The sequence below is a fragment of the Gavialis gangeticus genome, unplaced genomic scaffold (assembly GCF_001723915.1).
Source record: "Gavialis gangeticus isolate Ggan-Ray unplaced genomic scaffold, GavGan_comp1, whole genome shotgun sequence".
NCBI classification, from domain to species: Eukaryota; Metazoa; Chordata; order Crocodylia; family Gavialidae; genus Gavialis; species Gavialis gangeticus.
The window spans coordinates 211,517,127-211,529,894 of NW_017729032.1; the positions used below are offsets into that span (position 1 = coordinate 211,517,127).

Here is a 12,768-nt window from a genome sequence, read left to right on the forward strand (position 1 = left end):
CGGACTAGATGGTCTTCTCAGGTCCCTTCCGACCCTAGAAACTATGAAACAATACTACTGTGCAGTTGTAACGAGCTATTATGCAGTCAGCGTCACCAAAAAGCCATTTGGGGATGCTACTGTGCAGTAACTCGTTAGTGCACAGTCATTTAGTTCTTACATATGCTAGTATTAAATGACTGCTTAGTAACAACTTCACTGAGAGTCTTGTCCAGATGCTGCCACTATCCCCTCCCTCGTTTAGGTGTTATACCTCTTCTGTAATGACCCAGTTGATCAAATTTAACGGATACAGATTGGACAAGTGAAAGGCACGTCTCTTTCCAAGGCATTACACTAAAGATGTTCAGGTGCTTAAGAAGTGGCTTTTCAAAAGCACTCAAGCATATTATATACTGTTAAATGATTCCTGGCTGGCAATATGACAGCTTTCATCCTGGAAGGAAATATTTTATATGCTTATTAGAATCTCTAATATAGATGCACTTGTATAATAACACTAACTCTGCATGCAGCCTCCTACATAAATACATATGTAAGGCAAAACAGTATTCAGCTATAATTCATTACTTAGTTCGTGTTGGGGATCAAGGATGAAAAAAAGGAAGTAAACTGACATGGATGGAGTCCAGATGGAGTTATATAACATGGATGGTGTCGAGGAGATTGGTCAGCTACTGCGTAGCACTCATACACCGAAGGGTGTGCTCATACACCGAGGAGCACTGGCCACGTCCCGTCTCTGGGCTCGTTCCTAGCCGCGATCAATTTGCAAAGAACGAGGGAGTGAACGAGAGTTGCAAGTTTATTGCTCTGCAGAAGGGTACTCAGTGTCACAAAGACAAAGAGCTCCCCTGAACTGAGTTTACAGCTTGGTATTTATACATTAAGCATTGCATTGCTACATTGTTGCGTGGCATCTAGGTTTTTCCTCTTGCCATTACAAAATTACAAAACACAGTACAGAGCAAGCTTGGGCTAGCTGAGACTGGTTTCGCGGTTACACATTACTGTCAGCGAGAAGTACACGTCGCTTACTGTCAGCAAGAGGCAATCTTTAATCTTAGGGGAAAAAGGTCATCTACTTTTTCAAGGGTCATCTGCTTTTTTATGATTGTATTGTCGTTTTCTCGTACAATGGAGTGTTAGGAATGCATGTAAAAATGCAGAAATGGCCATTAAGAGATCAGTTCCTGGATGACATCTACCTAGGCCGTATAAAACATTTATTTAATTGTATTGTACTAGTTTCAGTGAATTTTTCATCAATCCCAGGTCAACATAACTACCTCTTTTAAATTCTATTAAGCAGTAAACAAACAAGTACACTGATAGTATATTAGTGTACAAGGAAACTGCAACTATGGTATTTATTTACATGAATTAAGGGATGTTCATCCACTGAACATATAAGTTCTGAGATAACAGATTATATTTAACATCTCTCTGGGGCGCTAAATCTTCACCTTCTTTCAGATACTGAAACTGGCTATCTTTATTGGATTAAAGAATAAATAACGTACATTAAAGAGGTTAATAAATGCCATGTTTTTCCCCCCTCAAGTTTTGTGTATAAGTGATCAACATTTTGACTCTGGTAGGTCAATCCCAATGTCTTCTACTGGCAACACACTGATGAACTCAGGTGACTCTTTCCTCCGTATGTTAGTGCAAGAAGACACTAATTCAGGAAGCAGCACAAGAAGCAGAGGCACTAATGATTGTATTAGGGAGAGCATCAGAACAGGTAGTTCTGGCAGAATTAATGACTATTGCCAATGCAGCAGAGAATATGGAAGTCAGTGAACATTTTCATGTGAGCTATTCTGAGGACTTTTTCTCTGACTGTACAGAATCAGCTGGCAGCAACAGTTCTTTAAAAATGCCAAGAACCAAAGAGAAGAAGCTACAGAAAAAGAAAAAAACCAAATGTGGTCGACAAGGTTATCAAATCAAAGGTAACGAGAGAACTGTTTTTTTTTTTACCAATAGCCGAATAGTATAAGAGTGGAAGTATTTTCATTCATCAGCAGTTTTTATGGTGATTAGAGCCAGAAAGGAGCTGGTTTTCTTATCTTGCAAAAATTTTTGAGTTTTCAAAAATAGGAGGAGAGAGGGGGTTGATACTTCAAGCAAGGCTTTAATTCAGTGGTTAAAACTCCTGCATGGGTTGTGGAAGACCTGGGTTCAAGTCCTGACTAAAATCATGGACTTGAAACAGCATCTTACTTTCTAGCTGAGAGCCCCAACCACTAAACTCTTTCTGGTTTTGACCAGAAATTCCAGCTTAGGGCTTTATTAATAAACAGGCAGCAAAAACCACATAATACAAAGTTATAAAATGAAAATAATAAATACATTAATAAAACTCAACAGAGAAGCCGTGGAATTAAAGACACAAGCTGGCTTAACTTGTTCAGTTATTTGCTGCTGTGTCCCATCCATAATTTTCATTTAAATTCATTCTGTCTGCTCCAGCAAATAGTTTAATAGGCATGCTTAACTGTATCTATCCCTTATATCCCATGGGGTTTGAGTCACAGAACTTGTCTGCCTATTTTTCTTGCAAATGGCAAGGACATTTTGAATTCTATATAAATTATAAGAATAACCATTTAGTGGGGTGCTGCCTGGAATGCTTTAGAACTGTTAAGAAATTGAATGTATCAATACAAGTGAAGTAAATAGTAAAGCTGTAAATAGACACGGAATTTGTCCTGGAATCTTACAGACATACACATCCACTGTCCTAGACCAAGTCTCTCTGAAAGATAAAAATGTGTTAATGCTTTTTCCCAGGATGTGGCTCTGTGCATCTGTAGGGTCATTCCAGGGACAAGTGTGCTCTTGTTCTCTACCTACTGGCAGAGGAGCAGCAATGCATGTAGGAAGGGCAAGGTATATAAATGATTGAGCCTCATCTGTTTTGATCTGGGTCAGACAATCAGACTTGCCTTTAATACAGTAGTTCTCAATCTTTTTAGATTCAAGGCACTCCTCCATAACTTTTATGAACGGAGTGGCATCCCCTTTCCAAAACTAATTGATTACAGTGTTTACCCCCTTGCAGAGGCATCAGACAGTGAGGGCAAGGGAGTCAAGGCAAGGAGAGCCTTAGCCTGCCCTTTTTTTGCTTATCTCCTCACATTTCCCATGGTTCCCTTCAAAGGATCTAGGGAATCCAAAGGTGCCCCAGCATCCTGGTTGAGAATCACTGCTCTAATAAGGCATCTGTTTATAGCCTAAGACTTATAAATCCCAGTCTAGTCCAGTTTTACTTTATGAAAGGACAACGAAGCAAGCAGTGGTAATTTAGAATGTCAGGTGATCAAGAATATTTAGCAAATGCAGTATGTGGCAAGGAAAGCTATATAACTAATCTGAATGCTTGATGATTGAAAAAAACACTGTGTTTTTGTAGACTTTTATTTATCATTTTTAAAAATGGCTTGAAAGTGCTAGAATTGGTTAGGTGATTACTAGATGCAGAGTTGTTGAAATAAATATTATTGCCATAACTTTATTTTCTGAGTTTTTGCAGGTACAGTAAATTGACATTTTCTTCCTTCTCTGTCATGCATTGAATTTTCCTAATCAATGGTTTGATCTAGTTCCACTGAAGCTAATGGGAGTCTTTTCAAAAGGGTCAGATCAGACCTATATATACATCTGATTCTCAAATTAAGGGTACATTGATTCCACTGAATGACTGAGAGAGAAACTTAGTTTCAGTTGGCTTTGGAGATGCTTTTGTAAGGACATTGTACCAGTTGATTCATAGAGTGCTTTTGTTTGCCTCAAAAGAAGCTCTTATATATTCTCATTGCTAAAATAAAAAACTATGGCTAAGTAGAACAAAGATGGTCTAACAGAATAAGTAGGTGAGGAAACATTTGGACTTGATATGGACTTGACTTTAGTTGTGGCCAAGTACAGTCAGGAAAAATCTCTGCTCTGGGGGTATCTGGATGAAATATGTGAATAAAGGAATTGTGGTATGGATTATAGGCAATTTGTCATATATGCTATATTTAAAAATCTTAGGATAACCAGTTATAAGAATAGTAAAGTTATGCCTTATCCATCCTTAAATAATATATGTATCACGATTTATCTGTTTTGGTCTGAATGCAGGAAGCAAAAAATTGCCTCTTAAGAAGATGCAACACCAGAACACTTCATTTTTAAGCAATCAGAATACCACAGTCTCTCAGAAAAAAAATGTTCTGGCTCAACGCATATTTTCAGCAAGACTTCACAAAATTAAAGAACTGAAAAATGAACTGTCAGATCTCCAGCATAAACTAGAAGCTTCAAATATAGAAAATCAGCTTCTGAAACAGCTTCAATACCGGCACTTGAAAGCAATAGGTAAATATGAAAATGCAGAGAATAACTTGCCCAATCTTATAGCAAGACATTATAATGAGGTAAGAAGTCTAAGGGAACTTCTTAGGAAGTCTCAGGAGCAGGAGCGAAAAACATTGAGGAAGCTTAGAAAAGTTGAAGCAGAGCTGTTAAGGACTAAAGATGCTTTGCAAACATTGCATACAATTTCAGAAGACAAGAATCTCGCAGAGAGAGGGGAACTTACTCGCAGATTATCAGTCCTTACAGAAAAAATGGAAGCCAGTGATAAAAAAATACAGGTAATATGCAACATGTATTTATATTTTTAGTACTATGATAGGAAATAATTGCACAAGAATGATGCAAAATTGTTGATCAGTACATATAAAATGAATTTTTATAGTGCAGCATGGAAAAATAGAAATTCAGCACTCATTTTGATCAGTAATCTCCAAATAATATTAAAAGAATGATCCATTCTTTAAAAATAAAATCTTGCAAATATATAGCAGTGAGTTAAATTTGGAAGTAAAGATTTCTAGGACTTAAGTCAAGCTGTTGCCCTATTACCTTAAATTATGGTGTGCTACAGTAAAACTATATCCAGTATAGTCTTCTGTTCACTCTGTACTCCCATTCGCTACTGTTATGTGTAGGGCAACTGTTGACCAATGAATCGAACAAGCCAGGAGTCCTAGTTTTAGGACTAGATCTGATTTCATATATGTAATGTTGGTCAAAGCAGTGAATTTGAGCATTAGTTTACCCATCTGTTAAAAGAAGGGACAACAATTTATGGAGGCTATGCTAATGAATATCTCTAAAGTGATTTGAAGTTTTTCTACGAAAAGCGTAGTATAAAAATTGATATTATGACATTTGATTAGACAGGATCCCTGTTAGGGTGGAATATGCTTCCAGAAGCAAACAAGGTACGGAGAAGATACATGAGGAAACAAAAAAAAATTCATAATAAGGATTAGAAAATTGAGAAAAAAGAGTAGTGACCTTAAAGAAGAAGACAAAGACAACCTCCTCATAGATTCATAAAAATATATCTTTTCTTGTTTTTGTGTGGGAGCTCTTCGAAGCCTTACTTCAAAATTAGAACTCCTATTTACCTGCTTTATGTGTCATCTTCTGCATTTCAGTGACCCTTCTCTAGTGGAGATAGCTGTTTATCATTCTTTCATTCTGAAATTCATAGACAATTCTTGTGGGCCTTGCTATAGACCCATAAAAGTAATGCCTTCCTTAAGTACAAGGGTTAAACCAGTGCTTCTCAGCCTTTTTAGACTCAAGGCACCGTTCCTTAACTTTCTGGAATTTAGTGCCATCCCACTTAAAGACTAATTTACTTCTCACCTCCTTACACCCTGTATCACCCTTAAAACGATCTCATGGGGTGCCAGAGCAGACAGGGCACCCCGATAGCATGACAGGGGTTGATGCAGAGTGCTCAGAGCTGGCAGGGGCTGCTCAGTAGAACAGACCCAGGAGCTTGGAGATGGTGGATGCAGTTGTCCCTGAAGAAAGTGGAAGGGAGTGACAGTGATTGCTGGTGTAGAGACTGGTGCCAGGTGCAAATATTGGGGGCAGAACCCTGCTATTCCCTGCTGTTTCTGCCATCTGACCCTCCCTGCTCCCATTTCTACCTGAGGAGGGGAAAGCATTTTCTGTTGCTGTGGCTGCTCTTCCAGGGACTTGAATACTGGAGCTACCATTCCTTGTGGCCCCCTGCCAAATCTGAGAGCATGGGAGGAGCAGGGAAACAAGCTGTGCTGAAAAAGCGCTACCTTGCATCTTGCCTTTTTCCCCCACCCCAGCCCATGATACACTTGGAGCATAGAAGCAATCAGTGCAGGGGCTGCCAGGGGGTAAGGGTTGGAGGTTCAGGTAATTGTAATCTGCATTATGGAAAAAAACAAAGTCTGAGATTTCTTGCATGCATAAAAAGTCAAAGAAATCGTAAAGAATTCAGATTCTATTTGCAGTTTCCTATTTGTGGAGCTCTCAGTGAGAGCTAATGGAAGATCTTGTTCATTGAAAGACTGGATGATTGAGTGCTTGGATTTTAATATTGACACACTGCATTAAATACTCAATATATTCTCTGGGTTCTAAATGATAAAGGACCTGATTCTATTGCTGGCAGTTTTAGTGTAAATAAGTGTAAAAAAATGTAGTGTAAATAAGAAAGTTACCTTGGTGTAAAAGAAAATCAGGTCTTTGAAAAGGATTAAATTGGAATGAACACATTGGCAATATATTATAATAAATTATTTTTTCATTCTTGAGTACCAGTGTATTTTGTTTGGTAAAATTAGCTTTGAAATAAGCTTTTGTTCGTTTTAAATATATTTTGAGAGACAGTATTTGTAGTATTACAAACTTTTAATATTAGATTTTATATAGATTATTTATTAAAACTTTAATTTTTCATAATGTTAATAAGGTTGTTTTTTAAATCTGACATGAACTGAAATTTTCATCAACTGTATTGAGTACACCTGTGTTCTTAAATGTCTTCAGGGCTTAGAAAAGCAGTTGAAGCTGAAAAATAGCATCTTTAATCAACAAATGGCAGCTGAGAGTAAAAAGAGTATAGCAGCTCGGACAATTACAGAGGCCTTGCAAATGGAAATTACTTGTCTTCACCAAAAACTTAAGGTATTCCGGGGTTGAGACTTTTTTTTTTTATAGGGTGTTGTGTCTTATCTCAAATATTTTTCTCATCTTGTTTATATTTTTACATAAGATAATAATGGGACAAAGGTTGCACTTTTTAAAGTTTGTATACTGCCAATAAGTCAAAACGTAAAACAAGTTAAATTGTCATTAGATCAACATGTCAAAATCTTTATTAGACCAATAACTGGAAGAAATATATTTTCGCATGTACAACATGCCTTGAAGTATGATACACATCGTTTTGAAAGGCAGAATGAAGGGGGGAAAATAGATCTTTGCTTGTAGTAAGTAACTGAGTAGCCATAGATAGGGAGCCAAGGCTACTAAGTATTCTGCCCTGTGGATGGCACACAGACTTTCACTTTTGCCTGGTAAGAAGAAACTGTTCTTGTCATATATCTTGCATATAATGGATACTCTAATTTACAGCATATGCTTTTTGAAAAAAAATGTATGCATTGTATGTGAGAAAATATGGTACCATTGATGTAGTAACATTGCATCAAATAACAATATCTATCTGTTACTTTTTTATTAATCTAGACCAACACATAATGTCTGATTCTTTTGTTAGATTCCTGTGTAGGAAATTTCTACAATCAAAATTGGCTTCAAGTTTGCAGTTTGTAAAAATAAGCTTGGACAAGTAGACCAATAGAAATGTTTCTAGGGTTTTATGTATTTTAGCTAAAACAGTTTTGTTTTTGACAAATTATGCCTTCCCTGTCAGTTTGCTGTTATATTTAGTAAAAATAATGAAACAAGTTAGTCTGTTATCTGTTAATAAACAGCATCAATTGGGAAAAGTATATAATACTTACATCATTACTATATTATCATGCATACAGCATGTCTTGGAATACAATACACACCTCGTTATGAAAGACAGGATGAAGAAAAAAGGTCTTTCCTTGTAGTAAGTAATGGAGTAGAAGCAGCTGGGGCATGAATGCTGTGTGCCCCCAGAGGCTGGGGGGGCACAGTGACTGCCTGCAGGCAGCTACAGCAGTCGGGGGGGGGGGTGGCAAGCACTGACCAGTGGTTAGTGACCACCTGCAGATGCCACCAGCAGGGGGGGCACCGCTGAGGGTTTAGGGGGTGCACCACCAAACTCAAGGGGTACACATGCACCCACGTGCACCCCCTATGAGTTGCCAATGAGCTGGGGAGCCAAGCCTGCTCACTGTTCTGTTTCCTGCATATTGCTGCAGGTTTTACTTTCAGGTTTACCCATTATACAGGAGTACCTGCTGTTACTATATTTCTCACATATAATGCACATTCCAATTTCCAGCATCTAACTTTTGTGGAAAAATGTGTGTTGTATGCAAAAAAATATGGTACCAACCTAATTTGCTTCTTATAGTATAGCTATGACATGTTTTTACCTAAATATGTAGTAATAAATCCACTCATCCAATTGCAACCACATTCCTAGGAAGGATCAAGATTCTGCAAGGATACTATTGTAGGGATCCTCCTAAATCATTCTGTTAAGAATGGTTTTATAGAATCAATCTGTGAGGCTGCCTTAATCGTGGCATATGCCTGCTTGTCAGAGGTCAAGATTATCTTTATAGAGGCATTTAACTCCCATTGATTTTAACAAAAATGAGGTACCTAAATATCTTTAAGGTTGTAGGTCTTAGACACAGAATATTGCACCTTTATTTTAATTGCATATTCCTGTTATTCAAAATGTCCAGTCAAAGTGGGTACAGAAATAGTGAAACTTGTCTCATGTATTTGATGTGTATTAATGTGTTTCAGTAGGAAAAGAAGAGCTTTGAAACATACTGTGCATCAGGACAAAATGTATTTGTAGAGTGGTGCTTGAAAGAAAGCTTTTACAAGGCATCTTCCTACAGTATGTCTGTCTTGCACCAAAGCTAATTGTTCTTTACTTTTATGAATAATACATTCATTAATGATTTTAAATGAGGAAGCGAAGTTGTTAAAAAAGGAATCATTAATGTACATTAGGAGTTTGACAGTATGGATCTTTTTTTAGGAAAGGGAACGAGAGCTTGGTATAAGAAATATCTACACAAATCATATGTTCAAAAGTGTACAGGACAAAGCTGATGCAGTCCCTCATAAAAAAGGTATTTTCTTTTCATTTTTGTTTTATTTTAAGGTGGTACTCATGTGGCTTTATCACTGGAAATGAGATACATTTTCTGAAATAGAGGCATTAATTGCACCTCCAGGCAACCCCCACTTAACACGGTTTCAATTAGCGCTATTTCATTATAGCACTCATTTAAAATCGATACCTGATTTCACTGAGCATTCAGCCAGCTTTGCTATAGCACTCAGTGGAATCAGCGAGTTTTGGCTAGAAGGCAGGGAGAAGCAGCGGTGGCAGTGGCAGCAAGTGCAGTGAGTGGGGGGCAGGTGTGTGTGTGTGCGTTTGGGGAGGAGGAGCTAGGCATGGCTGGTGAATACAGACTGGTGGGGCAATGGAACATTCCATGGTGGGGAGCGGTTTTGCAGCCAGCTGGGAGCGGGGTGGGGTTTAGTTGACTGGGCACATAGCAGGGATGCTGCAAACCCCTCTGCTCCCGGCTGGCTGCAAACATCCACCATGCTCCTGTGGATTGCTCCACCACCTGAGTTCATCAGCTAAAGCAGCGGAGATGACGAGGAGTGCGGGGCCTACACTGGTGCCCAGGGCCTGCACCCAGGGTGGGGCAGCAGGAGTGTGGGACCCAGGGCCAGGGCCAGAAGGGGCCTATACCCCGAGTGGGGTAGGAGTGCTGGTGTCCAGTCTGGCACGTGGGGCCAGCAGGCGGACAGGCAGGTGGGTGGGTGGGGAGAGGTAGTGGCGGTGAGTGGGGCGGACAGGCATCAGTGCAGGGCCTGCATTGGTGCCTGGGACCAGGGCCGGCGAGGCAGCAGGAGTGCAGGCCTGGGCTGGCACATAGGACTGGGGCAGCCAGCAGGTTCGTGGGGAGAAGCGGCAGTAACCAGTTGCCTATATTTACGTTCATTCCTATGGGCAAATGGATTTCACTTAGTGTGGTTTCGCTTAGCACTCGTTTTTTCTAGAACCAATTAAGAGCACTAAGCAGGGGTCGTCTGTATATGTAAGCAAAACAGGTTATTGTACACACAGCTTGGACAACAAACTGCTTTTTTCTCTGTTCATATATTTTATGGATACAACTAAGGAAACCTTTTTAATCTTTAACCCAGCTTATGCACTTTCAGCCCAATTTTACACTTATTTAATGACATTTACATTTATTTAGTGCTTGTATAGTGTATAATCTTATGTCTGTTAATGCTTTTACAGAAGGTTTAGAAAAAGTATAAGGACAGTGAGTCCTAAGTATTGTTGCTGCCTTAAATCTGTGATCTGTTTATTAGCAATGAAACAGCAGGACACATAATTTCAGCTTTTATACAATAGAGTCAGCTTGAGCTGTGCCCTTTAGCATCTTGGTAATAAAAAGTATATCAGGATTTTATTTGTGAGACCTATTAAATAGATATTATGAATTTATCTGCAAAAATATTTTAGGCTGAAATTTAGCATTTAATCATGTAATCAAGTAGAAAAATTGATTGTCACATTCTTAAAACGCTTAAAAATAATACAAACCCTATTTCTGACAGTCTGTATATAACTTAAATAACCGAAATGTTAACAGGATAAAAATATAATTTCTTCCTGTAATTTATACATTCAGTTCTAGAAAATCAAACATCTATGATTCAGATTCCCACCAACTGTAACGAGTTTTCTGTTGAGGAGAAACAGGTGGAACTAATATCATCCAGAAAAATTAAATGGGAATTCCTTCCAACCATGATGTTACTTCTGGTCTTTGTCTCCACTTCAGCTAGCTTCTTACAATAGCTCTTTTTTGTTTCTATTGTTAAGTTGCTTTAACCAGCTAGTACTAAGAATATTCAGCTTTACCTCTTTCCTTTTGGTGTTGACATCCTATAAGAACATGGTAAACCTGCTCTTTTCTACCCTTGGAAAATCCCGATACATTGTCACTGATATTAAAATAAGCATTGAAGGTGGTTCTCCAAGTCTTTCCCATGTCATCAGAGACAGAATCTTTCAAGACTGACAGTTTTGTTACTCTGCCAAAAGGAAATACTAAATGACAGTGCGATAAGAAAGGCACCATAGGAACACATGCAGAAACGTGCCTAAACATCCAAAAGTATTTTAATGAAGATTTTTGCAGAAGTAATCTATCTGGTTCTTCATTATACTATCTGGAAAAATCCAAGTAGTATTTTAAATCTTCTTATGGGGAAAAATATTCCCATCAGAGGATCATTTTCTTGGCATAATTCCATGAGCTGTCTTCCATTGCATGAACTAATTTAATGCATCTCAGTGGTGTCACCTAGTCAGGGACTGTCTGTCTCTAGACATACATTCATGACAGAGGAAATCATATTATAAGATTTTACTAAAATGATCGTGTACGTTCTAAATTTATCTTTGTCTTCTTCGTTGCAGTATTTTTCCTTGAGTATGGCTTTTTGCCCAGTATCACTCTCGATTATAGCAACTCATTCTTTTCCTCTGCCTGGCATGTCTGAAATTGTTGGATGAAACTGAAGAACAATAAGATAAATATATTCTCCTGACCACCTGTGTTCATTCGTCATGAAAGTGTTAGTACTAAAATTTTCTCTGTCCAGCTTGCAGCATCATACATGGATTCCAGAATCCTGTACAGAATGTACAGTCAAGCTGAAGCTGCAGATTCTTCAAGATACTAGATTTTTGTAGGGGCAAGGTTTTCCTGGTACATGCCACACAATTCACATGAGAACTACTCTTCTAATCAAGAATCTGAGATTGAGATTGAGATTGACACAGAAACTAAGGGGAAAAATATTGCCAAAATTATATATGCATTTTACAGGATGAGATTTCTCAGCCTCATGTTTGCCCCCCAAATCTGAAGGGCTGGGAGACGCTTTTGTTTGGCTTCTCCCTATCAACCTGACACGGGTATCCCTGCGAGATGTAGAACTCCTTCTAACCCAGCTCACTGGGTTATGGAGGCTCATAAATGGTAGTCCATAGCAAACTGCTAGTTTTGGTAGGGGATGCTACACCTCTAGCACATGAGGAAAATTTAAATAAATTCAAATAGTGATTTTATAAGCTGTTTTCCTAAGCCCTGTAGACTCTGTGTCTAAATTTCAGAGATGTATAAATCATTATGTAGAGGCAAAGATGTATTTGTAATATTTTTTTATTGGATTGACATTGAAGAGATTGATGTCATATATCTCAACTTCAAAAAAGCCTTCAATCTGGTATCCCATGATCACCTCTTGGTGAAAATGGCCAGTTGTGGCCTTGGGACTACCATGGTCTGCTGGCTGGGAAATTGGCTCTGTGGTTGGACCCAGCGGGTGTTAATTGACGGAAGTCAATCGTCATAGTGCTCTGTGACCAGTGGGGTCCCCCAAGGCTCTGTCCTTGGACCATATTGTTCAACATCTTCATTAATGATGTGGACATTGGAGTCAGAAGTGGACTGGCCAAGTTTGCCGATGGCATCAAACTTTGGGGCAAAGCGTCCACACCAGAAGACAGGTGGGCGATCCAGGCTGACTTGGGCAGGCTCAGCAAATGGGTGGAAGAGAACCTGATGGTGTTTAACACTGAAAAATGCAAGGTTCTCCACCTTGGGAGGAAAAACCTGCAGAATCCTTATAGGCTCGCCAGTGCTACGCTGG

At 38.8% G+C, this 12,768-nt stretch overlaps 1 protein-coding gene across 1 annotated transcript in view; it reads left to right on the top strand.

Moving 5' to 3' along the window:
* Positions 1-12,768, top strand: part of LCA5L (LCA5L, lebercilin like) — a 22,416-nt gene that overhangs the window by 1,974 nt on the left and 7,674 nt on the right. The window contains exons 2-5 of the mRNA XM_019524242.1: positions 1,602-1,958; positions 4,135-4,649; positions 6,883-7,020; positions 9,053-9,146. Coding sequence (XP_019379787.1) covers positions 1,718-1,958; positions 4,135-4,649; positions 6,883-7,020; positions 9,053-9,146 — 988 coding nt within the window. The 5' untranslated portion in view covers positions 1,602-1,717. The remainder of the gene's footprint in view (positions 1-1,601; positions 1,959-4,134; positions 4,650-6,882; positions 7,021-9,052; positions 9,147-12,768) is intronic.